General features: G+C 40.4%; 1 protein-coding gene across 3 annotated transcripts; it reads left to right on the forward strand.

The window, feature by feature from the left end:
• Nucleotides 1-5,220: 5,220 nt before the first annotated feature.
• C1D (C1D nuclear receptor corepressor) lies at nucleotides 5,221-27,867 on the forward strand. Of its 3 annotated transcripts, none has more exons than XM_077814015.1 (5): nucleotides 5,221-5,422; nucleotides 20,699-20,845; nucleotides 22,560-22,626; nucleotides 23,085-23,140; nucleotides 25,785-27,867. In XM_077814015.1, the coding sequence occupies exons 2-5, from the start codon at nucleotides 20,699-20,701 to the stop codon at nucleotides 25,959-25,961; spliced, it is 447 nt and encodes a 148-aa protein (XP_077670141.1). In that variant the 5' UTR covers nucleotides 5,221-5,422; the 3' UTR covers nucleotides 25,962-27,867. The 3 variants fall into 3 exon arrangements, with proteins under 3 accessions (XP_077670141.1, XP_077670140.1, XP_077670139.1); XM_077814014.1 differs by having other exon boundaries at nucleotides 5,221-5,418; XM_077814013.1 differs by having other exon boundaries at nucleotides 5,223-5,409.

The following is a 27,867-nucleotide window of genomic DNA, read 5'->3' on the forward strand; positions in this document are numbered from 1 at the left end:
ACATGCTTCCATGCTGATGATGCTTGTTAAAAATAAATGTGTTAATTAAATTTGTGATTGAACTCCTTGGAGGAGAATTGTATGTCTCCTGCTCCATGGTTTTACCAGCATTCTGCCATATATTTTGCGTTATGGTAGTCTCGGATGACGACCCAGCATATGTTGTTTGATTTAAGCAGATTTAAGAACACTTTCTCTGCAGATTTGACAATACACAAAGAAGGTTCCAAAATCAGATTTCTAAAGATAGTTTCAACACTCAACCCAAGGTTTAAGATTCTGAAGTTCCTTCCAAAATCTGAGAGGGACGAGGTATAGCGCATGCTTTCAGAAGTCTTAAAAGAGTAACACTCTGATGCAGAAACTACAGAACCTGAACCACTAAAAAGAAAATCAACCTTCTGTTGGTGGCATCTGACTCAGGTGATGAAAATGAACATGCGTCAGTCTGCACTGCTTTGGATCGTTATCAAGCAGAATCCATCATCAGCATGGATGCATGTCCTCTGGAACGGTGGTTGAAGCATGAAGGGACATGTGAATCTTTAGCGCATCTAGCACAAATATCTTGTGACGCCGGCTACAACAATGCCATACAAACTCCTGTTCTCACTTTCAGGTGACATTGTAAACAAGAAGCGTGCAGCATTATGTCCTGCAAATGTAAACAAACTTGTTTGTCTGAGCGATTGGCTGAACAAGAAGTAGGACTGAGTGGACTTGTAGGCTCTAAAGTTTTACATTGTTTTGTTTTTGAATGCAGGTTTTTTTTGTACATAATCCTACATTTGTAAGTTTAACTTTCATGATAAAGAGATTGCACTACAGTATTTGTATTAGGTGAAATGAAAAATACTATTTCTTTTGTTTTTTACTGTGCAAATATTTGTAATAAAAATAAATATAAAGTGAGGACTGTACAGTTTGTATTCTATGTTGTAATTGAAATCAATATATTTGAATATGTAGAAAACATCCAAAAATATGAACAGCATGATTAATTGTGATTAACTTTTTAAATCGCTTCACAGCCCTAATATTTAGCAAACAATGGATTACATATTTTTCTTCAAAGTACATAAATATAATTTTTAGGAATTTCACAAACATATCCAGTACATGTTATATTATTTAACCATGCACTGCATGCTGGATTTTCATGCACAGCATGTCAACATTGCATCAATATCATAATTAGAAAGTTAGCATTCAAATAGATTTGCGGTGCATGCTTATCATGATTAGCAAAAGCATGAACTGCATATTTCTCTTAACAGCACACCAATATCATCATTAGAAAATCAGCAGTCAAACGGATCTGAAGCTGGTGCATATGTTAAACATGTAACATAGAACCCAGAAAGACTTTCTTTAGCATAAGTTTATATTTGCTCATAATCACAAGAGCTATCTTGATACCATCTTTTACAGGAAAACCTTTAAAATACTGGTTTCAGAGTAGCAGCCGTGTTAGTCTGTATCCGCAAAAAGAAAAGGAGTACTTGTGGCACCTTAGAGACTAACAAATTTATTTGAGCATAAGCTTTCGTGAGCTATGGCTCACTTCACTTCAGAAAATACTGTTTCTGTAAACACAATATGATATAAACCTTTTCCATAAACTCTCGTAATAGTGCATTGGGATTCATGAAGGTATCATAAAACCATTTGCGTAACACTTCTAGTATACTACCTTTAACTTCACAGCAACAAGCTTTGATTTGGGGGGTAATCTTAGTACTGAGTATACATATGCAATTAGTTATTACTAGTTCCTCTTTTTGGTTTAAATTATATAGAAGGTTTTTAAATGCTGTCTCTGTTTATCTTATAAAGTTGTGGTTGTCTGCTATCTTTAAAATGACATACGGTAAAAGAATGGCAGCTTGATAAAATGTATTTATTTCATTAGTATATAAAAAGTATTACTATAACAGTATTAATAGGATTTTAACTTGATGAAAATGTGCATAGCAGTAGAGAATTGCTAAAGAATTAATGGCCCTATCACTCTCACTGTAAACTAGCAAGCAATTAAAAATTCTTCCAAATGCAGGTACAGATTTTCTGTTTTGATATTGGTCTAATGTGCTGATTCCTAGTTATAAAGAATGTATATAGAAGTTAATATTTTTCCTCCTTGATTTCGTGTTATTTCTGAAAATGTTTGAAACAAATCAAGTCAATATGCAAGGAATGAAGCAGGTGACCCATGTGGGAAAAAAATAGCATGAATCATAGAATATTAGATTTGGAAGACACCTCAGGAGATCATCTAGTCCAACCCCCTGCTCAAAGCAGGACCAACCCCAACTAAATCATCCCAGCCAGGGCTTTGTCAAGTGGGGCCTTAAAAACCTCTAAGGATGGAAATTCCAACACTTCCCTAGGTAATCCATTCCAGTGCTTCACCACCCTCTTTGTGAAATAGTTTTTCCTCATATCCAACCTAGACCTTCCCCACTGCAACTTGAGACCATTGCTCCGTTCTGTTATTTGCTGCCACTGAAGACAGCCTAGCTCCATCCTCTTTGGAACCCACCTTTAGGTAGTAGAAGGCTGCTCTTAAATCCCCCCTCACTCTTCTTTTCTGCAGACTAAATAAGCCCAGTTCCCTCAGCGTCTTCTCATAAGTCAGGTTTCAGAGTAACAGCCGTGTTAGTCTGTATTCGCAAAAAGAAAAGGAGTACTTGTGGCACCTTAGAGACTAACCAATTTATTTGAGCATAAGTTTTCGTGAGCTACAGCTCACTTCATCGGATGCATACTGTGGAAAGTGTAGAAGATATTTTTATACACACAAAGCATGAAAAAATACCACCCCCCACCCCACTCTCCTGCTGGTAATAGCTTATCTAAAGTGATCACTCTCCTTACAATGTGTATGATAATCAAGTTGGGCCATTTCCAGCACAAATCCAGGTTTTCTCCCCCCCACACACACAAACCCACTCTCCTGCTGGTAATAGCTTATCTAAACTGACCACTCTCCTTACAATGTGTATGATAATCAAGGTGGGCCATTTCCAGCACAAATCCAGAGTTTAACAAGAACGTCTGGGGGGGGGGAGGTAGGAAAAAACAAGGGGAAATAGGTTACCTTGCATAATGACTTAGCCACTCCCAGTCTCTATTCAAGCCTAAGTTAATTGTATCCAATTTGCAAATGAATTCCAATTCAACAGTCTCTCGCTGGAGTCTGGATTTGAAGACTATTTCCCCTTGTTTTTTCCTACCCCCCCCCAGACGTTCTTGTTAAACCCTGAATTTGTGCTGGAAATGGCCCACCCTGATTATCATACACTTTCTTCTACGCTTTCCACAGTATGCATCCGATGAAGTGAGCTGTAGCTCACGAAAGCTTATGCTCAAATAAATTGGTTAGTCTCTAAGGTGCCACAAGTACTCCTTTTCTTTCCTCATAAGTCATGTGCCCCGGTTCCCTAACCATTTTCATTGCCCTCCGCTGGACTCCCTCCAGTTTATCCACATCCATTCTGTAGTAGCAGGCCCAAAACTGGACGCAATACTCCAGATGTGGCCTCACCAGTCCCTAACAGAGGGGAATAATCACTTCCCTCGAACTGCTGGCAATGCTCCTACTAATGCAGCCCAATATGCTGCTAGCCTTCCTGACAACAAGGGCACACTGTTGACTCATATCCAGCTTTTCATCTACTGTAATCCCCAGGTCCTTTTCCCCAGCCTGTAGAAGTGCATGGGATTCTTCAGTCCTAAGTGCAGGATTCTGCACCTGTCCTTGTTGAACCTCATCAGATTTCTTTTGGCCCAATCCTCCAATTTGTCTAGGTCACTCTGGACTCTATCCCTACCCTCAAGCGTATCTACCTCTCCCCCCAGCTTAGTGTCATCTTCAAACTTGCTGAGGGTGCAATCCATCCCATCACCCAGATAATTAATTAAGATGCTGAACAAAACCGGCCCGAGGAGCACTCCGCTTGATACCAGCTGCCAACTAGACATTGAGCCATTGATTGACATTGACCCGTTGGGCCTGACAATCTAGCCAGCTTTCTAGCCACCTTATAGTCTATTCATCCAATCCATACTTCTTTAATTTACTGGTCATGCAATTAAAGATGGCATCATATTGGCCCTGCCCAAAGAGGATGAATTAGCTTGGAGGCTCCAAAATAAGCAGCCAATTAAGGATCCCAAATTGTATTTATTCTAAACAATTTTATTTTTAAAGTCAATCCCTTTGGAGGTGGCCTGATCCATGATTTTCAAATGGCTCAGCTTAGCAATGCTAAAGCTCACCATATGTTGGGGGACGCACACCCACAAACACCCTCTGCATATGTGAGCTAGTCCCTCCTCCTCCTGATCTGTGAGGGGTGCCCTCGCAATCACCCCCTCCCTGTGTGGGAGGAGTCCCTTTCAGGCCCTTCCGTGTGGGGCGGGGGAGTCCCGGGGAGACCCCTTCAGGCCCCTCTGTATGGGATGAAGGGGAGACCCTCTCAGGCCCCTCTGTGCTGGGCGGGGGGGGGAGATTGGGGGGAGTCCCTCCAAGGCCCCCTTGTACATGGGGGCTATCTGTGTAAGCCGAGTGGTGATACCCCTCTAACAGCTGGGGGCACTTTCTTGTGCTCAGGTCCCTGCCCTGGCCAGGGATAAAACCCCTCGCTGTCTCTGAGAGACCCCCCGCCCCCGCATTTCCATCAGCACTGGCGTCGCCCCCACCTCAGCCCCTTGCCCAGCGGGCGCGGCCTCAGGCTCATGACTGCACTGCGCCTGCGCCACGTAGGTCAGGCCAAGAACCCCCAACGCGCGGGCCGCACTCCGCCTCGGTCACGGTCGCGGTACACCCCTCCACCAGCATGGGACCAAGCCCCGCCCTCTCCGATTATGATTGGCCAGAGGCCCAAGGCTCGCTCTTATTCACCTCCTGACTAGCGGACGCTGAATCCACACCCGCAAGGCCCCGCCCCTTCTCTATCTCCCTTTCCGGATTAGCTCGCGTCACCTTGACCCCGCCCCATAAAGCTAGCTTCCTCGGATTGGCTCTGGCTCCCGAAGCCTCATCACTTTCCAGATAGGTCACGCCCCAACAGCGGAACTTCCATTGGCCTCTCGCCCAGCCACTCAGGGTGGAATCACCACCCAGCACCCTGCCCCCAGACAGCGTGTTGTGTGTCTATAACCGCCGCGGAGCTCTGCCCGCGCTTTTCTGTGGCGTCATCCAGCTGCGCCCGTCTTCCGGCCGGTCTCCAGGGTTCCCCTTCTGGCCTGAGCCCCACAGCATCCCCCCCCTCCCTCCCCCGACCACAGCGCCCTGCCGGTCAGCGTTTTATTTTCCGTACAAGCCCAGCGTAGCAGCGTTTGGCGCCTTGGACGCTCCCCAGTCCTCACGGCGAGACACCACTTGACTGGCGTTCAGGAGAGAACGTAAGGCTGGCAAGTATGGGCCACGCGTAGTTCAGAGGCCGTTATCAGCGTTAGTATTCATTATCCCTGGACCCGAAAGGAGCGCAGTACTTCAGCTTGCCCGCTGAGCACGAGTCGGCTCCCGAGGAGAATGGATTACAGTTAGACTAGCTCCTGCTGCTGTCAGACGCGCTTCGAGAGTCAGACAGAAAAACGCTCATACCTTGTTACAGTGTTGAATTGCAAAATTAGCTGCTGGTGTTAGGGGGAAGCAGTTTAATTGGCAAATCAGTCCTCAGTTTGCACGCGGTTTTAAACATGCGTGTGTAAAGAGAACGTAGTCTTGGTTCGTTATTTTTTTTAATGAACACTTTTGGGGTTAAAAAATAAAATCGGTCTGAATCAGCAAAGAGGCTGGATACTATAGTACTGCAGACCCTTGGTCAAGAAAACATGAAATATGTAGCACAGAAGAGTGTGCTCGGGATTATGAGAAATTTAGGTATAAGTGTGCTTACCAGAGTCCACAGGTGGTATAGCCAAAAGGCGACCTGTTTGGGGTACTTTGCAGAAAGCATGCATAGCTTTCTCGTAAAGGTGTTCCTCTTTTCAGGGCTTGTAAGATGTTTAGAATTTGTTTCCTGCACATGCAGGACTGTTTTGCTGCTCATGTGAAATGAAGGCTTCTGCTCAATGTGCAGTTGCAGTCAAAAGTGCTCACAGTGTTAGGATGCATAAAGAATAGGATGGTGAATAATGCAAAGAGTATTACAATTATTTTATATAAATCAATGGGATGTGGCCTGATTTGGAATTCTGTGGGTAGTACTAGTTGCCCTATTTCAAAAAGGATATTGCAAAACTAGAAAAGGAGGTTCAGAGAAGGACAATGAGAATGATGAAGGGTATGGAAAAACTCAGATGAAAGAGAAGGTTGGGATTGCTTACCTTAGAAATGTGACAAATAGGCTATAACAGTATATAAAACTAGGGGGGTCACACACTTTGTAACTTGTTTCAGAGTAGCAGCCATGTTAGTCTGTATCCATAAAAAGAAAAGGAGTACTTGTGGCACCTTAGAGACTAACAAATTTATTAGAGCATAAGCTTTCGTTAGCTACAGCTCACTTTATTGGATGCATACAGTGGAAAATATAGTGGGGAGATTTTATATACACAGAGAACATGAAACAATGGGTGTTACCATATAGACTGTAATAAGAGTGATCAGGAAAGGTGAGCTATTACCTGGGGGGGGGACCTTTTGTAGTGATAGTCAAGGTGGGCCATTTCTAGCAGTTTACAAGGACAGTAGGAGGGGAAATAAGAAAAGGAGTACTTGTGGGACCTTAGAGACTAACAAATTTATTTGAGCATAAGCTTTCAGTTTTACTTTGTGTAATGACACATCCACTCCCAGTCTTTATTCAAGCCTAAGTTAATTGTATCCAGTTTGCAAATTAATTCCAATTCAGCATTCTCTCCCGTTGGAGTAAAAAACCAGTTGGAGAACACTTTAATCTCTTTGGTCACTCGATTACAGACCTATACTTGGCAATTCTTCAACAAAAAAACTTCAAAAACAGACTCCAAGGAGAGACTGCTGAATTGGAATTAATTTACAAACTGGATACAATTAACTTAGGCTTGAATAAATACTGCGAGTGGATGTGTCATTACACAAAGTAAAACTATTTCCCCTCCTACTGTCCTTGTAAACTGCTGGAAATGGCCCACCTTGATTATCGCTACAAAAGGTGTGTCGTGTCTCTCCCCCCCACCCCACCCCCCCCCACTGGTAATAGCTCACTTTTCCTGGTCAGTCTTGTTACAGTCTGTATGGTAACACACATTGTTTCATGTTCTCTGTGTATATAAAAGCTCCCCGCTATGTTTTCCACTGTATGCATCCGATGAAGTGAGCTGTAAACTTGTGGCACCTTAGAGACTAACAAGTACTCCTTTTTTTTTTTTTTTTTTTTTGTAACTTGTGTAGGCCGAGCTTATTGTATGCATGAGGGGCTTCTTGCATCCCTCCCTTCCACAAGCTCCCAGTGTGCCACCCTCCCCCCTCATTCCACAGCTCCTCCATCCTTTCCTCATACTAGGTCTCTGTGTCCCCCTTGCCCTGTAAGAGCCCTTGGCATGGGGAACAATGTGTTCCCTTTCCCTGTGTGCCCCTGGTCCATCATTCTCTCCATCAGGGTTCTTGTGTGCCCAGCATGCCTCAGTTCCCCATTCTCCCCACAGTGCCAAGGGCTGTGTGCCCCCCATTCCTCCTTCCCCAGCCCTCTCCCAGTCCTCCTCCTCCCTATGCCAGGGGCTGTGTGTGCTCCCAGTTCCCTCTCCCCCCATTCCTACTTTCTCCCCATGCCAGGGGCTTGTGTGCACCCTCTTCCCCTACCTTTATTATTTCTCTTCTTTCTGTCTGGGAGATAAATCATTCAGGGTGTCAACATGTTAAATTGCATTGGGAAGATGGGCAGAGATGGGGGGTATTGTTATGGTTTGATTTGCAGAGGTGCTTCAAACTGTGGCTCTACTAAACAGATGACAGAAGCTCTGTGTTCCCATATACCTATGTGGAAGCAGGAAATGTCATTTTGTGCACAAGAAGCTCTTGTAACTAGATTGTTCTCTAAAATGCAAATGCTCTTTAGGGAGCATTCCAGATGTGCATAAAGAAAGCTATCGCTGTGATTGCTGATGGATCCACTGACAGGTCCGTAGCTGAGCAAGAGTCAGTGTATGTCAGATTTGTCCAGGAGGGAGAACCTATTATGTAAGCAAAAAGAGCACAACATGTGGAATCTAGGACAGGTAATGATATCACACAAGGAATAAAAACAGTTTTAAGGGTCATGGGAATCAGGTTGAAGAGCTGTATTGAATGTAGATGGTGCAGCAATGACTGTGGGCTGTCAAGCCAAGTTTAGACACGCTTTTTTTTGTTATGCATTGTGTCAGCCACAAGATAAAAATCTTCAACAGTTTGAACTTAATTTGAAAGACATCCTTACATTTTACTACTTCGTGCCAAAAGTTTGCGGCAGCTTCTATCTCCTTGGCATCAGCAGGATCTTGCTGACCATGAGCTCTTTTGGAAGTACAGGAGCACTTGTGGCACCTTAGAGACTAACAATTTTATTTTATTTATTTTACAGCTCACAAAAGCTTATGCTCAAATAAATTTGTTAGTCTCTAAGGTGCCACAAGTGCTCCTTTTTCTTTTTGGAAGTACAGTATTCATTATGTATGCTGGGCTGCTAATCAGGTCAGAGCTCTGAATGCAGTGATGAAAAATGATCATTTGTCTATTGCCCAAATTTGCAGAAAATGAGTCAGGAGCCATTGTAGCTTTTGGGGGATATTCTTAAGGAGATGAGGACAGGCAAATTTGTGGAAATACTGTATTTTGTGTTGATTTAATTATTATTGTGATGGAAGTCATTCTCTCAGAAAGGGTCTCTGGTTTGTGGAGGCTCTGCAAAAGCTGAAAAGTGCTATGCTGGTACTCACAACATACCACTTTTGAATGTGCTTTCCAGCTCTATCATGTTTTCTCTGCTGGTCTGACGGGGATTAGGAGCAAAACATTTGTGGACACAGTGACAATGAGCTATTAACAGCCAGCAGCAATGATTGTTGTTTGATTTTATATTATAGTAGTGTCTAGGAGTCCTCGTTATGGGCCTCATTGTATTAGATACTGTATACACACATAGGAAAAAGAAAAATTCTCTGCCCCCAGGAGTTTACACTCAAAGTAGGGGACATTCTGCATGATCAGATCTACGTTTCAAACCAGATGTTATGCATAATATTATGTAGGTATTAAAATTATACTCAAATTTGAAATGATTGTTCAACCTGCTAAGCTTTTTACATAGCCATGTTTTATTAAAAATTTGACTCATAGGGAGGTTAATCCTCCATTTGTAGGGAATTCATTTGGCGAAAGTGAAATCTCATTTGAGAAGGTAGTGGAAATGGCTAACACCAAAGCTGGTAGCACTTAGAAATATAGATAAATATTGAAGTGAACAGTGAAATATACTAAAATATTGAAGCAGCAGAGTAAAGAATTTTTTCTTTTCTGTTTGACTATTACGTAGAATCCAATTACACACTCTTTTCAGCCTCAATCTGTGGTTTTAATTCAGCAAAGAATAGGCGACAAAAAGTGTAAACTTCTGAATTTTGTTTTTGATGTAATGTTGGGTGGAAATGTTCAGTATTTCAGCTTTGAACAAGGATGGATTGATTTAATTTGAAATGTTTTAAATCACCAATTTTAATCAAGATTAAATGAGCAAGCAGGAAACCTTGATTTAAAGCATCAATTTTAATCGTGTTTTGCATTTGTACTTTTTAATTATTTTCCTAAAGAAAAGTTAATTTCATTGGTTGGAAACCATTCAAACATGTTGATTTGCAGCTAAATACAACCTTCACGCTAAATATTATACTTCTTTTTGCTAACTAGGCAGATAAGCTATATTAGTGCTGCTTCCCGCAGCTCCCATTGGCCGGGAACAGCGGACAGTGGGAGGTGCGGGGCTCCGTGCCTGCGTACGCTGTAGATAAACAAACTGGACCGACCCGCCAGCGGCTTTACCCTGATGGGCCGGGTGCCAAAGGTTGCCGACCCCTGAGCTATACGTATACACATTTAAGCAATTATGTCGTTTCACATATATTTATTTAGATTCTTAATGTTTAAATTTTTTGTTAGAAAATGGTGACATTCATTTCTTATTAACTAGGTAATTATTTTATTCATGATTTACGTCATGAGTAAGAAAGGAAATTGAAAATGCCTTTTTTGTTTATTTTTAATTGAATTACAAAATAGTTTTATTAGTTAAAAATACCGTATGTGCTGGACACACAAGGAAAAAAAAGTAAGTTTATCAAAACATGTTTGCATTTAAAACTAACTGATTTATTAAACAAATGAAGTATTATGTATAGTTAATGAATTGAAATAAGTGTTTCTGGTCACCATATACTTCAAGATTTTGGAACTAGTAATTTTCATCCTCACACCTCATTGTTTTCCTTTTCCGGTCTATGAATAAAAATATTTCATGCTTTTTCAACTCCAGATTGTTTTTTCAACTTTGAATTGAATGAAATGAAATGAACTAGTTGAATAAACTGAAATGAAGGAAGTATTCTCTCTGCATGTGCAGAAGAAGCTACTGCTGTCAAAAGCTGGTTTAACACTTCAGCAGACTCTGGTTCCACTGGTTAGCCAGTGATTTCCACTAGTTCAGTGGCTTGACACTCTTTAAGACTTTGGGAAGCAAATATGTATTGTTTGAATATTTTTTATTTAGTTTAAATTACTTCAATAGATTGTAGGTTTAGGCCGTATGGTAGGTTAATTTTAAAAATTAACCTATTTAAAATTAAATTTGAAATTATGACAACCTATTTAATTTACATTAAAAATATGCTTTAAATAAAAAATTGATTTTTTTATTTTGAAAGTTTGATTCCCCCCTCCTTTGAATTATGTATGTAACTTCCATTAATAAGAGCTGAAGTTGCATGCTGTATCTTAAGTAATAGTACCTGATGCCTGATTAGAATTTTTTCCCTCTCTCACATCATGATTTAGTTTTTGTTACATCTTATATCTGTTTGTATCTCTCTCCACCCCCCACCCTTTACCTTTTTATGTCTGTCACCTGAGCTTCAATTAATTTTAAAAACAGTGTGTACAAAGTTATATTTGCTCCCCAGGAGAATCATAACATTGCCTGCATATAAATTAGTATTAGTTAAATTATTTACAGAATCATCTAATTTTAACTCCCTTTATAATACAATTAAATCACAGGTCAATAGATAATTTAATATAGAAAACTAATGTTTGGTAGCATTTTAAACTTCAGCAAATGGTTGCTGATTGTGATCCACTTCTCTTTTTCTGCGTGGTCTTCAGATGATGAAATCTTCTCTGTCCCTCCTTCTGTGTGGCCCCTTGTGTTTTCCTCAACTTCTCCTGAAGAATGAATGTGTTCCTTGATATGCATATATTCTACATTGGTCTGGAGATCAAGCAGCATATACCTGTTGGAGTTCCTATATCTGCATTGGTATTTGTGAATAAATGAGAATCATCATCCGGCAAATGCATTTTAATGCATTTTTGATGATCAGCTTAAGTATTATAACACCTTCATTGTTACTATGGCTCAGTTTTGTGATTAAATGTATTTGGAGAATGGGAGGGCTTTTTCAGCTACATTTGCTCATATCAGCATGTTGGGTTAATTACTGCAGGGCAGCCTTTCAACTGAGATTTAAAAGCCAGGATCCCATCTACTGTATGTTGACATTAAAGCACTAATGTCACATTTTTCATGAATAATAGTTTGCCTCTGTGTCTTTAGCCAAAATACTCCTCTTTACTGTGCTGAGTACCATGTGTGGGATGCAAACTTTCCTCTATCTCAGAAGTGGCTATACTCACTGTTGGATTTTTTGGTGCCTTGAATTCTATTGAGATTAAAGGTGGTATAATGATAAAGTATTATCAGCCACAAGTTACCCTTCCAGCAATGTTACAGCCCCGTTTATCCAAACCCATTTGCCTGAAATGCTGTCTTATTCAAATCTCTTATTCTCCTCCCTACCCTGAATTCTTCTTAGGAATTGCTTACCCAATAGTTTATTCTCCAAACTGTCCAGATGCTCATTTAACTGAATGTTTTACTGGCCTTGCAATGTTTTGGAAAAATGGGATTGCTGTGCTTAATTAACAAACAAAAAAAACTGATTGAAAGTTGGCAAATCCAACAGACAAACCTATACAGCAAAAATCCAGGATAGGAACAAATCAAGTCTGTGATAAGTTTATTTTGAACTTGGAGGTAATTGTGTTTGTGGTTTAATAACTGAAATTTAAGGATTGAGGAGGACAGGATTGCCCCTAGATATATGGAGTCATCTATGTAGTCCTATTTCCCCTTCGGCATCCTCTATCCTGTAGGTGTGAACGTGCAGCCTGCATGTTGATTTTGGCCAAGACCCCTAACCCCCCAGCTCCCCATCCAAAAAAAACAAACTAATTTTGTGAAGATGCATGTTTTCTAAAGTAGTGTTAGTTTTTTCTTTTGTATTTAATGTTATCAAAACCATTTAAGCTACCTGCTGCCTTACTGTTGGCCTGTGCCAGCACTGTAACATATCCTGTGCAGAGATTAGTTTCACTGAAATAACAGTATAGTGAAAAGAGAGAGGTCCCCAAACAGCAGGAGTAGGAACTTGGAAGTTCCTGTTGCAACAAACAGAAAACATGCAAGTTCAACAAATCCATTCCCATGCTGAGGAGGGGGAGCATGCTTCTCCTGTCAGTGGAGGGTACTCTGTAGGTGTTAATATTCAGCTTTGTTCTAATGTGTGGTTAATTTTCATTGTCATGTCGCACAGATGGGGAAACTGCATGCAAGGTCAACTAAATCATTAGTAACTTCATTCTTGGTATGTGGGATACCAGAGTTAGCAAAAAAATACGTTTTGTCTGTCTCTCTTCTCCCTTTCTTTTCCGTTTTTCTGTCTTCTGTTCTTTTGGTCCAGATCGGGGTATGGAAAAGTATGCATCTATGCTCATTTAATAGAGGTATTTTACCGATGGCAACTGCAATCATGTGATCCTAGCCAATTTTAATCAGCAATAGAATGCCCCCTCTCCCCCCCCCCCCCGCCCCTGTACATCTGTCTCTGGACAGGTCCAGCATGCCTTTGACCTCAGCCAACATCTCCCCTAAGAGGGGGAAGACTTGGTAGGGCTCAGGGAAAACTCCAAAGGAGAGGTGCTCGGTCTCTCACCAGAAGGAGCCAACTTCCAAAAGGCCGTGGTCGCCTGCTAAGTCTACAGTATCAGAGACCTCAAATTCTTGACTCAATACTGTGAGGGCGAAGGACTCTTCCTTTGGTACCAGTGGGGTCGGGAGATCCCAGAGTGTTTCTCTGAAGCACGGCTCCAGCAGGCCCCCACAGTACTATCTATGAAGGGAGGCCTAGGACATATATGCTCTCTTTAGAACAGCCCCATCTACACCACACTTACCATTGGTGCCTTCTCATTCAGCACTGTTGGTACTGGCAAAATCGAAGCACCAGACACCTTTGGCCCCATTGCCTGCGTATTCCAGATTGACAGTACCATCCACCTCAACTGTTACATTGATACCAACCCACTCGGTACCGCAGGAATTCTGCTACTCCAGGGACTTGTCAGTTTTAGATGAGCTGGAATCCCGACTGCTTGTGAGTACCAAATGACTCTCAGTACCAAAACACTAGTCTCTGGATTACCACTGCTTCCTGGGAGTACAAGATTCTCTGCCTTTGTCTACTGGGGCCACCCCTTTGGAGGATATTGAGGCAGATGAAGGAGACATTCAGTCAGTCTCCTCTTTATCAGTATGAGGTTCACCTCCACATAGGTACAGGAACCCCTACTTTGACAAGGATATTTGTCTACTACAGGAATGGCTGGATCAGTCCTGGGTACCACCCACTCTGCCATATGGGACCCCCCCCCCCAAAAAAAAAAAAAATGGCCATGCTGGGATGTTTGGGTGGTGTATCAGGAGCAATTTGCCAGACCTCTGGCTCCATTGCACCAAGAGGCTAGAGCTACACGGTCACCTCTACCAAATCCCCAATATGAGGAGATCTTTGAAGAACAGGAGACTAGGGCGGGTAAGGAGGCCACCCCTCAAACTCCTATTTCATCTTTGTTTCCAGATAAGGCAGTCATGCATCCATCGCCATTGATGGCTGATGATTTTTGCCAATTCTAGGACCTTGTGAAGAGGGTGTCTGACACCCTTTGTGTGCCTTTTGAAGAAGTTAAAGACTCACAAGGCTTACTCGTTTGTGACCCTCCAATTTCAGATCACAAACTGTCAGGTGATCGTGGCCAAGTATGACTTCATGAATTACAAGTTTGCAGCCCTTTATTGAACATCTTCCACAGGAGCATAGAGAACTCTTTCAGATCATCATGAAGGTTCAGTTATAAGCCAGAACCTCTCTCCAAGTCTCATTCAATGCCCTGGACACCTCCCCATATCCATCTTCACTGCGGTTGTTGTGTAGCGTGTCACAGTTCCAGCTGTCGCGGTTTCTGAGAGAGTTTCAGAATACTGTTGAGGACCTCTCATTTGATGGTCAGAAGCTCTTCTCAGGGACTATGGATGAGTCCCTACACATACTGAGGGACTCCAGAGCCTGTTGAGGAGGTCTCTGGGTACATATACTCGTACAAACAAGGAGATTTAGCACATCTCAGACTGTCCAGAGATTGCACCCTGCCCAGTTCTTTGGATTTCGCAGAACCACCAAACCCGCTGGAAAGAGACAAAGATTCCAGAGGAAGAGAGCTTCTCACACTCCTTCAGAGAGGATGCAGTCGTCATCAAAACAACAGTTTGGATGGGTTGGTTGAGGGTTCAGTACCTTCCTCACCTCTAGCTTGCAGGCTGCTATCTTTTGCTCACCTTCCCACTTTTGGAGACAACCTTTCCCATTTCCAGTAGGGTTGCCATCATGTTGCCACAGACAGGTGGGTCAAGGAGGTTATAACATTGGGCTACAACATCCACTTTACATCCCATGCTCTCTCCTATCTTCCTTATGAGTTCCTCTTTAGGGACCTCTCTTATGAGACTACACTGAGTCAAGAAGTGCACACTCTCCTTCACTTAGGAGTGAGAGATGGTCCCATCTCCTCGGTGGGAAAGGGTTTTACAAAAGTATTTTCTCATGCCAAAGAAGGACAGCGGGTGGAGACCGATCTTAGATTTGAGATGACTGAACAAATTTATAAAGTCTCAGAAATTCAGGATGGTGACTGGTAGCTGTAATTCCTTCTCTAGAGGCAGCAGATTGGGTTTCGGCTGTCAACCTACAAGATGCCTATGTTCATATTAGAGGTACATCCCCTGCACAGGGGAAAAAACAATTGTACGTTTTACCATGAGTCGGGATCATTTTCAATACTGAGTCCTTCCCTTCAGTCTCTATTCATCCCCAAGGATATTCTCAAAGATTCTAAAGGTAGTAGCTGTTTTACCTTCATCAATAAGTGAATTTAGTCTTCAGATGCAGATCTCAGATGTGTACCTTCCTGGAGTGCAGAACGTCACAGCCGATATGCTCAGCATGCACTTTTTCCATGACTATGAATTGGAGTTGGACTCAAATTCTTCAAGGAATATTCTAAAAGTGGACTTCCACAAGTGGGCCTATTCACCACATTCAGCAACAAGAAGTTCCCCCTATTCTGCTCAAGAAGAGGCCTAGGTCTCCACTCTTTGGGATATGCCGTTCCCTTTCTTTGGACAACGGGCCTTCTCTATGCATTCCTTCCAACACTGCTCATACTAAGAGCGATGAACAAGATCAAATAGGACAAGTCCAGAATTATCCTTAGAGTACTGACCTGGCTGAGACAGACTTCGTATCCTTACCCGCTTCACCTATGCGTCCAATGGGCATTTAGTCTTCTGACCTTCCTCATCTCTCCTCCCAGGATGCAGGTCGCATGCTTCACTCCAAACTAGGGTCCTCTGCCTCTGAACATGGTTCCTAGATGGTTCAGGGGATTAGAATCCACTGCTCAATAGGAGTATAACAGATATTACTAAACAGTAGAAGGAAGTAATCGCAAATTACTTATGTTCAGAAATGGAAAAGGTTCAACCACTGGTATCACTGTCAGTACCTTGTGCCTGAATCATCTTTGCTCTCAGCCATCTTGGATTACCTGCTGGATTTGAAGAAATCAAAGTTATCAGTTATCTCTATTAAGGTTTATCTGGCCACGAGATCAGCATTTTGTTCCCCACTAGAAGGATTTTCTGTATTTGCTCACCCTGTGTCTCAAGATTTAATAGGGATTTAGGGAACCTCTACCCCCAGGTTTAGGGTCTTACTCCTTCTTGGGATCTCAGCCTGGTGCCAGATACCTCATGGAACTTCTGTTTGAACCTATGGCAACCTGCTCCTTGTTTCACTTCTCTATGAAGATGGCTTTTCTAGTAGCTATCACGTCAGCCCACAGGACTGGGGAGACTGGGGCCTTGATGACTGACCCCCCCCCCCCCCACACACACACACACTCCATTTATGGTATTTTTTTTAAGGACAAGGTCTCTTTGTGGCCACACCCTAAATTCTTACGTGAAGTGTGTTTGGATTTTCCTCTCAACCAGACCATCCATGTACCGGTATTTGTTACTAAACCACATAAATCTCAACATGAGACCTCCTTTCATACTTTAGATGGGAGACAGGTACTGGCCTTTTATCTAGCTATGACCAAGCAATTTCAGAAATCACCTAGACTGTTTTTCTCCATTGCAGAAAGATCCCAGGAGTTCAGTCTCTCCACGGACACTTTCAAGGTGGATCTTTGGGTGGATCTTTGGGTATGTTGTTGCTTGCTACAATGCAGCTGGTGTTCTACCTTCCCAAAGGATAACAGCACTCTGTCAGATCACAGGCAACTTCTAGAGTGTTACTCAAGAACATTCCAGTGTCTAAGATATGTGGAGTTGCTACATGGGCTGCAGTGCATATATTTCTAAATGCTATGCGTTGGTACATGTGTACAGTCTTTAGTCTTGGACTCAATTCTGAAGCTGTAGGGAACTGCTCAGGAATCGCCTGAAGTGGAGTCCCATAGCGACTACTCAAAGATGAAAAGAAAGTTACTCACCTTGTGCAGTACCTGTTGTTCTTTGAGATGTGACTCACTCTGGGTGCTCCACCACCTACCCTACTTTCCCTCTGCTTTGGATGGTTCTTTGATGGACATTTTGGTAGAGAAGGAGCTGAGGGCAGTTTGCCTGCACAGCTCTATAGGTGCTCTGCACGCAACACGAGGGTTGTATACAGCTCATATGCGGCCAAATGGACTCTGCTAAAAGTAAACCTCCGATCAGGGCTTGAGACACATGCATAGCTGAAGTGGAGCAGTCACAGGGGGACACATCTCAAAGAACCACAGTTACTGCACAGGGTGAATAATCTCCTCTTCCTTTGCTGGTTGTCAACCATGTTCTATAACTTTATTTAATTAGGAGATGCCATGACAAAATAAGCACACACAAATATAAAATTGTACTGCATACAAGTATTTGATACTTTGCCTTTCTGTGAACAACATCCTGGGCATGCAGCTCTGTTCTCTCCCAGGAGCCTGGCAGTTGACTGAAATGCCCTGTAAACATGTGGTATCATACCTTGGGGGGGCTCGAACATTTTAGGGTTAGCTCAATATGTAAAATGTGATCTGATGCAGACCTGAGAGGTGTGAATGGCTATCATTCATCTCAATGGGGTTATAATTCTGAAGACTGCAGATGACAGTTCCAGTGTTAGCTTTGTTAACTATTTCACGGTTGATCATTTTAGCAGAAACATACTGCTACAGTAACTGGAATTGTGGATAGAATTTGAGTAGAGTACCACCCCAATCTTCCTCCCATGTGAACCCAGCAGGACTTAATGAATAAAAAGAAACCTCTCTCTCATAAACCACACTCTTGCCAGGAAAAGGGAAAGATCAAATCTTTCCTCTAAAACAAACTCCAGGGACTTCACAGCTGTTTGCTGTTATCTTGGCTTTTCTGCTGGCTTTGTGGGTTGTTCATTGATTACTCTTACAAAATACAGCTTCTCAAACTTATGTGGCCAGTACCATTTTCAAAATGTAAAAAAGAGTTTTTCTAAAATATTTCTCTCTTCCTTAACCCCCCCCCACCCCACCCAACAAAAAATCCTCGTCTTATCTTGTTTGCCTGACTCTATCACTTGTTTATAATTGCTGATTCCATTTTGTGGTGTTACTTTATTCCCCTGATAATCTTTATTTCTACTACTCCATTACTATTTCCAGGACACCTAGTTTCAAGTACAGGCCTATATGCAAATGTGGAAGCAGCAAAGAGACTCTTTCCCTGACAGTGGCTGAGCTGCCTCAGAAGCCAGTGAGGAGATCCCTAGCCTAGGACAATCTTCAGGGTTCCACAGTATGTCAGTTGGTAATCCCAGCTATCACCAGAGAGGAATTAATGGTAGAAATTTTGGCTTTGTCTACACTATGCAGCTTTTAGCAACACAGCTATGCCGCTACAGCCGTGCCACTAAAAGGTGGGCAGCGTAGCCGCTGTTTGTCAGCAGGAGAAAGCTCTCCTGCCGACAAAAAATTTCCCCCCAATGAGCAGTATTAGCGTTGTCGGCAGGAGAGTGCTCCTGCTGACAAAGCGCTGTTCATACCAGAGCTTTTCCTTGACAAAACTTTTGTCTTTCCAGGGTGGGAGAGTGCGGTGCGTGGTTTTTTGTTTGTTTGTCTACACGGGCAGGTGAACGACAAAACTTTGGTCGTTCACAGGTCTTTAAAAAACAAACAAACAAAGTCTTAGTGTATTAGGGACATGATTAGGCAACAGGGGCACAGTGTACTGCCAAGTTCTTGCAAAACAGAATCCTATGGGTCCAGGACACAATCCTTCAGAATGTCAGTCTGACGTCCTTTTAAGGTAGAACAAGGCAACAGCTTGTTAGAAAGTTGCTCTGGGGATGACTCAGGGTTGTTTAGTGAAGGAAATTGCCTGCCTCTTCCAGTTGAAAGGTGTGTAATGAATGAGGCAGGAGATTGAAGGAAGAGAAAAGATGGTGTCATGGTTAACACAGTTGAATGCTGACCTACAGAATTGGATTCTATCCCTGCCTGAGTCAGAGTTCCTGTATGATGCTAAGCAAGTCACTTAAAGCAGACTTGCTCACAGTTTCAGGTTTCACAGCTCCTAATTATGTGTTCCTCATTTTTTGGGTGCCTAACTTGAGCCCTTGAGGTCTAATAAGAACTCTGAAAAAATGAGGTCCTGGGCATCTCAGATTTGGCATCCAAAATTAGTGAAAACTTTGACCTTAATCTCTGTGTGCCTAAGTCACCATCTGTAATAATACCTCTCATCTCACAGGTGTTGTGAAAATACATGAATAAATATTTTGAAGTGCTTGGATACTAGAGTGATGAGAGTGACAGAAAAAACCAAGAGGAAATTAATAATTGTATATTCAGAGAAGGGTTTGAATAGTGTGCAGTAAGGGATTGAAAACACTGAGCAGAAAACAAAACACTGAGTAACTGCTCATTACGTGAGCACCGTCCATTCCGTGAACTGAATGAGGCAGGGGTGCTGTGGAAAAAATATGTGATCATGTAATTAAAGACTCTCATAATGCATGTACACAAGGGGGCTGAATTCAGGTGCACAGACAAGCTTATCTGGGCCTAATGCATTGGAACACTTGTTCATGAAGAATTCGTCTTGTGAAAACATGGTTTCAGTAATGATTACAGCTGGTCAAAACTTGGAATTTCTATTTGGTGGGAAATTTTGACATTTCAAAATTTTTCATTCCAAATTGGAAAGAGAACAAATTTTTTTTTTTTTAATTTGTGTCGAAAAAAATTGTTTTGGAAAACTACAAAATTTTGATTTGGGATTTTGGAATTTGACTTCAAATTTTACATGCTATGCATTGCTACTATAAAAATAAATAAATAAAACTTCAAAATTTTCCAAAATACAAAATTTCCAAAATTCAAATTTTTTTCCTTCAGTTTTTCTTTTTCAGGAAATTTTGTTGAAAATGATACAGTTTAGTGAAAAAATTCAGTTTAGTGAAAATAGCTTTTTCTGAGGAAAAACTGGACTAAAATTTTCTGACCAGCTTTAGTAATAATTCCATGGGTCTCCGTGCTCCCCCTACTTCTGTGCTGAGCAGGCGAGAGCAAAAATGCCACAGAGGGCCCACATGTAAAGGAACTGCAGGTACATGGGACGCTCCTGCTTTCCTTTTGCAAAATAGTTGATGCAGCAGCAGCTGTGTAGGAAAGGGATGTTGTTGATATAGCTTTTTACACTCTACCTACAAAATGATTAATAGGGTACTTTTTTTTTCAAACCGGCAAATATTTCTTTACATTATTGCTACAGGACCGTGGAGTCAAATATTTGGTGTGGTGTAAAGATCTGATATTAAAATAGTGATGTTCATGATGGGCCTTCATGCTGTATTGCATTTAGAGCAGATACTTGAAACTGCCATATGATTAGCTGTATAACTGTTGACATTACTTCTGCAGTGAACTAATTGGCTACACACCTGTTAATCGAATATTTCATGAATTCACTCCCCCACTCCGCATATTTTAAAATACAATCCTGCTACCCCATAATATTTGGTGAAAATGGTAATTGTTTCTTTGTAGATGGAGATGGCAGAGGAAGATAATAGTGGGGAAGAATACCCAAATGAAATTCATGATTATCTGTCAGCATTTGAAAAGTCTCTTGGTTCTGTAGGTGACATGCTGAAGACTATGATGTCTGTTTCTAGGAGTGAGCTTCTTGAAAAGGTAAAGAACAACCCCTCAGCAGCAACCTTTATTATTATTAATTGTTTTATTGTTAATTTTTATTACAGTAGCACGTAGGAACCCAATCAAATAACGGACAGTCCCTGCCCCAGAGACCTAGTATTTAAATAAATCTTTTCACATTTATAGAATACTTCTCATTTCAAAGTGCTTCACAATCTATATACTTATAAAATAACACTGAAATGTAGCAAGTGCATTAGCCAACTAGCACACAGTAGTGGGTCAGTAGGGTCATTTAGGCCAAGGATGTGAGGGCTTATCCCCACCCCTATGAAAAAGGCCATAGGATCTTTACTGTCCCCCAAGAGTACAAAGAGGAGCTATTTTTCCATAGTTTTATGTGAAAGACCTTCACACAGTAAACTTCGTTGTTCTCAATTTATTATTGATATATATTTAGGAAGAATGAGTTGACTCTGGGATTTGAACTTTTGGTTCCAAGGAGTACAGAACTTGATGCTTAGTCCACTACGCTATCCCTTCCAGCACTATTAAGAGCAGATCTAAGGGAGTCTGTAGAACATATCTTTTTCTGCATGTAGCTTCAGTGCAAGGTGTACTGCCAGAGGACTTCATACAAGCAGCTATATATTTTTAACATTTAAAACTCAATTTGTAATTTCTTTCTTTGGGGCAAAAAAGCTCATCTGTAAGGGAACTTGTTCATCCATTAAGGATTCCTAACATGAATAAATTATGAAGAAATCAGTCCTGACAACACCAGTCTTTTGACAGTATCCATGTTAGAGCTGGTGGTGTATGATGTTATCAGAGTTCCTGGAAATCCTGTAGGATTAAAACAATAAATTGACTTTGACAGTCAAAAAAAAAAAAATCTCATTACCCATTTCTTCTTCCTTTGATGTACAGCCTAAAGTGTTCCAACATGCCTAGAACACATCATCTAATGTTTAGTGTTCATGGTTGTTAATTGTCTGTGGCATACTAACCTTCTATTATAACTTTAAATGGATTTCAGTAATTTTTTCTTGCATTCTGAATTTCTGTACAGTTTTATTTTGGGGTTAGGGAGAGTTGTTTTGAGAAAAATCCTGGTGATGAAATGTGATCTTTATCCTGAGAGGTCAGCGTAGCAGGTGCTCAGTACTTCTCAGCAACCAGCTCCATCACCTTTTATTAGCCTGTTGCATTTAATGTTAGACTGGATAAAAAGTCAATAAATATACAGCGGGGAACAATCCTGCAGAGAGAGACTTTGATGACTTAGGCATGGTCTACACACAGTTTTTGTCTGATGTAACTATTTCCGTTGTGGGTGTGAATTTCTCTACCGAAATTAAATCAGTACAGTCCTTAGTTATATCAGTATAAAGGTGCTTTATACCAATATAGCTTATTCCCCTTCCCTCATGGGAATAAGCCATCCTGGTAAAACACACTGTATTACTTTAACTGTCCCAGTAAATTTAAAGCAGTACAGTTCTTGTGTGTAGGCAAGCCCCTGAAAAATATTTCCCATCTCTAGTTTTATGATAAAAGTTCTCCTGATAGCTAAATTACCTGTATTAACAGCATATTTAAGGACAATTGATTGCAAAACCATGTACCATTGGTTCTTGGTCACAAATATATCTGTATGGAATTATACTGTGTATATTACTGAAAGCTACTATACATCTTTGTTAAAAACAGTGCAGAAGCAAATGATCACATTTGTTTGTTTTTTAAGTTGGACCCTCTTGAACAAGCAAAATTGGATTTGGTTTCTGCATACACGTTAAATTCAATGTTTTGGGGTAAGTATGCTGGAGGAGGGCGATAAGAGGAAGCAGAGTTTATGGTGGCCATTTTAACTTTTTTTTTTGGATGGCTGCAAATTTTAAATAATCAAATTCTGTAGTTAAATATCTAAAAACCCAAGTTTGCTATTGTCCTTCAATCAGGGTAAGTGATGCTGAAATTCTAAATTAAATTAAAGTTGGTAATTACATAGACTAGCAACAGATATGTAAATGAGGATGTTGGGGTTTTTTGGCAGCCTCTTCTGTCCTTTTTGGCTAACCATATTAGATTGGTACTGGAGTACTTGATTAGAATATTTTTAAATATAGATATTTGAACAGAGCAGGTAGGCTCCAATCCTGCAAACGATCACATGTGGACACATCAACTCATTTGTGTATTGTCAGCTGCAGGATTGGGACCTTAATGATTCCTGCCCTTAAGTTCAACAAAACACATTTTCTTCTTGCAGTATACCTGGCCACTCAAGGGATCAATCCCAAGGAACATCCAGTGAAACAAGAGCTGGTAAGATTCCCATATAAAAAGCATTGCAAAATCAGATTTGCCTAGGGCAAGTACTTATTAATTTTAAATCTACATTTTTAAATGTATGTAAGTTCAGTCTCCACGCACTGGTGTAGTGTATGCATGGCATTGTATAACTGTTGATATAAGATGCTTAGCTCTCCAAATTACGAAAGTCATGATATTTTTAGTTCAAAACAGTGTCATCTGTGGAAAGCAAAGTTGTCAAGTCTGGTAAAATTAGAAAAGCAGAATAATATAAATGGTGTCATCCTACCTTCCCTTTTCCCCCACCTTTTGTTTGAGAATTGGATTCTGAGTAGACCAGCTTTTCACTGTATCTGTTGAACAGAAAAATGTTACATGTCTAATAGTAATTTATAGTTTCCAGTATGGTGTTTTTTCCCTATAAATACTTGGAATCATGTTAATCTGTGAGGCTGCCTTTTCTGACTTTTGTATGACTAAAAGAATAGTGTGGTTGATTTACTAGCAAAGACGGGAAAGATGCCCCCCCTTTTTCCAGTTCCTCCATTAATTCATTTTCTCAGCAGTAAAGAATCCAGTTCAGCAACAAAGCTAAAAGCTTTTTTGGCATCAGTTGTATGTGTACTGTCCAGTAATTCTGCATTAGTGACATATTTACAACCTATAATAAATCTTTTAGGTTTGTCTTTATATTCCATTTAGATACATGAGTACAGTATATAAGATCTGCTATCTTGGAAATTCTGCTGACTTCAAAAATCAAATCATTTAGTTTGAAGAAAATAATAGAAATATTATACTAATACTAAGATTAAAAATAGAAATAATTATGCCCATTAGAAGTGCTTATGTAAATAATAATAATCGGTGCTGTATGAATATATTTTACTTATATATATTAGTAAATACACAAAGGTAATTCTACATAATCTAGGTAATAGTGCTTATGACTGAAGAATACAGAAAACTACTCTGAATATCAAAAGAACGTGTTCTATTTATAATTTGGATTTTGCAGTCTGTAGTGGATCATGGAACAAAAATTGGATTGTTAACTTTTCATGGTGATTGTTTCTGCTCCTTCTTACACTATATTGGTACAAAAGCATTGCACTATTTTAATCTATTCTTTAAAAATATACAGCATACAAATCTAAAGCAAGTATTTACTTGACAATTGCTGATGGTTTTAGTTGAAAGTAGATTATCTTCTAGTTTCTCATCCAGTTTCTTTTTACAAGTAACAATGTGAATGAATAAATGTTTCTTTCATCCAAGAGTAACGTTATCTTATCACTCATGTGGAAAGGGCAATCAGAAACAGTTACTTTCCCACTGTTTTGTTTTTAGAACTCTGCTCAACATGTACCTATAGGTAATACTTGGGGTTTCAAATTATGTAAATGAAACTCTCCTTCCAGCTGTCAGAGTTAATTTTTTCTGTCACCTTGTTGCAATGTTTCTGTCAACTCCTTTTTTGCTTTGCTAATGTGTGTCGGGTTGCTATCTGTTCTGATTAGCTATCTCAGTCATACTACAGAAATATTACAGCGTACCATAAATTCATACCCTGTAAAGCTTAACGAGTTAAAACTACACCTTTTACATGGGAACATTGGCCAACATTTTCAGAGATCAGTTTGAGATGTGGGTTCTGATCATTCTTGAAAAACAGGTAAAGGACTTTAGAGATCCAAGGTAGAAAATGTTGGCAATGCATGTATATGACAAACATGCTGCATGTTAATATATGTATTATCTGTGTATGCGAAATGTATATATTTTATTTATTGTATATAATTCAGGGAATATGTAAAGTGCTACATAATGACTGTTCATTAACTATTTGTCTAAGGTCTCATGGGATGCCTGTGGGAGAGCTGACAATTCATAGAATATCGGGGTTGGAAGGGACCCCAGGCGGTCATCTAGTCCAACCCCCTGATCAAAGCAGGACCAATCCCCAATTTTTGCCCCAGATGCCTAAATGGCCCCCTCAAGGATTGAACTCGCAACCCTGGGTTTAGCAGGCAAATGCTCAAACCACTGAGGTATCCCTCCTCCAGTTGAACTAGATCTGAGTCCCACAGGACCATCCTTCCTCTGTGTGTGTTTGTATAAAATACTCATCCCAGAATAATCAAGAGTTTCTTTAAAAAAAAAAAAAAGTCATGCTTTCTTGGTTTTGGTTGGGTAGACTAAAATTTTGGAGATGTATATTTTATATTTATATAATGCACATATGGCTTAATTTTGCAGGCTTTACTTGGGCAAAATTCTTATCGACTTCAGTGGGTATATGACCTTTTTAAGGATTGGAAGAGTAGGTCCCAAGGTTGTAATAGCATTAGACAAAATATTACAGGAATGAGGACCATACCGATGCCTAGATATATAAAGATGTTTGAAGTTGTACTACTAATGGCCGCATATACTTATTGGTACAATTACCATGTGTTGCAGAAAATCTGCTAAAAGGGCAGTCTTGAGTTTGCAAAGAATCCACTAGAGTTTGAACAGAGATGAAATATTGTATTCAGCTGCATATTATGGAATGCATCATGTTCTGTATGCTTTGTTCTCACTGATCTCTATTTTAATAGTACATGTCTTCACAGAATAATATCGGGTGTGCTTTTTATTTAATATCTTGCAGGAGAGAATAAGAACGTACATGAACAGAGTCAAAGAAATAACAGACAAGAAAATGGCGTCCAAACTGGATAAAGGAGCTGCAGCAAGATTTGTAAGAAATGCGTTATGGGAACCAACACCTGAAAATAATCCTAAAGTGAAAACTTCTGCTAAGGCAAAAAAGAGAAAAATGAACTAGTTTTTTATTTTCCCTTTGGTTTTATTTTTGTTTATCAGGTAGGGAGATAACTAGAAAATTATTTTTTAAATTGTGTTTTGTATATGTTTTGCATCACATAACTGATGAAGTAAAACAACAATTTGGTGAATATATCTTTAGCAAAGATCTAAACTGTAGGGTCACGTTGCACAGCTTCTGCTGAGTTCTCACCTGTATATACACATGTATATCTGAAAGTGAAAGTTGGTCCTTGGAGATTAGCTTGAAAGCTTGGCTCTTTAATGAGAACGAACTAATCATTTTTGCCAACTGTTTGTAATAATATGCTATTTCATGATTTGCTTCTCATTCTGATAATTTTGGGGGGTAATTTTTGACTGGCTGAAACTGTATTTTCTTAGTTATTGCTAAATTTAATATCCGAATATTCAGCCAGTCACAAGTGATGGACATCTAGTCTGTGTGAATTGTTTACGTAGGAGCCACTGGTTTTCAAGTACACCTGTGTATGTAATGCTACTATCCTTTGTATTGCTTATATTAAATATACATGATGCCTCTTTTTCAATCTCTCAACTTGAATTAAGTGCTGTTTATGGGCTTTTAATGTTTCCATGGCCTTTAAGTATGGATGAGAGCTTAGTGCTGGCACTGCAAGATGGACAGGTTAGCAGGGATTCACTTTGGGAATGGTGGGAAGCGCGATCACGTTTTGCTATTCCCTTTGATGCTGAGTGTGAAAAGTATTCTCTAGTACGGTAAAAAGTATTGAAATACTGGGCAAATACCCTGTTTTATATATGCCTTGATTAATTTGTACTCCTTGTAGGAGCGTATGCATTCTTAATCTGTTGGGAATTTGTTCAGGAGAACCTGTTAGTTCATGTTTCCGTACACTGCAAGCTCACAAATGAATAGTACAAATTTTGGGTTTTTTTGGCGGAGAAGGTCTGCTGTTATAGGATAGCTGTGTTGGGGGTCGGGGGTAAATGCCTGTGATTAGGCGTGCTCTGATTTGAAGGGTGGAAGTGCTGACATCGGGGATGGGATGAATATAAGTGAAGTGTCACTAGCTGCTTGCAAATGGAGAACCCAGTATCAGACATACTGGGTTAAATATACTGTTTCCCTGCACCTTGTATAATTAAGACCTCAATCTTGCAATTTACAATGTACTGGCATTAGAGGCATTCCTGCACAGAGTCCTTTGACTTCAGTGGGGGCTTCTTGGGCACACAGGAGTCTGCCCGTACATTGTAAATTGCAGGATTGGGGCCTCGAACTGGGGCAAAGTGAGTGTAAAATTCTGTCAAATCGGAATGGGTAGCATTTTACAATTGCTTTTCACCAGTGTAAATGACCATGCAAGGTACAGTGCAATGGTGAATTGGGCTCACTGAACCAATCCTAACAATCTGTGATTCACCTGTAATTTACATTAGGTCTCTCACCTGTTAATGTGAATGAGCAAGATACACTGAATTTCTCCATTACACATAATTTAAAGCTATTGGATATGATATGGAAAGTTATTGTTCTCATAGTTATCCTGAAGAATTACACCACCATGTGCTTACATATAGTCTAGACTGATTAGAGTGAGATGTTGTAACTAAAGCTATATCTCCGTTGACCATTCAGAAATCTGTTTTTAAAGGGAAATGTTTTGATAAACTGTCCAGTTGTCAGAGTAGCAGCCGTGTTAGTCTGTATTCTCAAAAAGAAAAGGAGGACTTGTGGCACCTTAGAGACTAACAAATTTATTTGAGCTTAAGCTTTCGTGAGCTACAAATCACTTCTTTGGATGCATTCCAGTTGTGTTTATTAAGCACAAATGTTATTAGTTTTGTATGTTTAGAAAATGGCTCTGTGAATGTTATGATGAAGAATAAACAAGCCTAATTAAATATGTAAATATCTTTTA

This window comes from Eretmochelys imbricata, chromosome 3, assembly GCF_965152235.1.
Source record: "Eretmochelys imbricata isolate rEreImb1 chromosome 3, rEreImb1.hap1, whole genome shotgun sequence".
NCBI lineage: Eukaryota > Metazoa > Chordata > Testudines > Cheloniidae > Eretmochelys > Eretmochelys imbricata.

Coding starts and splice junctions, on each gene's coding strand:
- C1D (XM_077814015.1), top strand. CDS start 20,699: ATGGAGATGGCAGAGGAAGATAATAGTGGGGAAGAATACCCAAATGAA. Junction 20,846..22,559: donor GGAGTGAGCTTCTTGAAAAG/GTAAAGAACAAC, acceptor TTGTTTTTTAAG/TTGGACCCTCTTGAACAAGC. Junction 23,141..25,784: donor ATCCAGTGAAACAAGAGCTG/GTAAGATTCCCA, acceptor AATATCTTGCAG/GAGAGAATAAGAACGTACAT.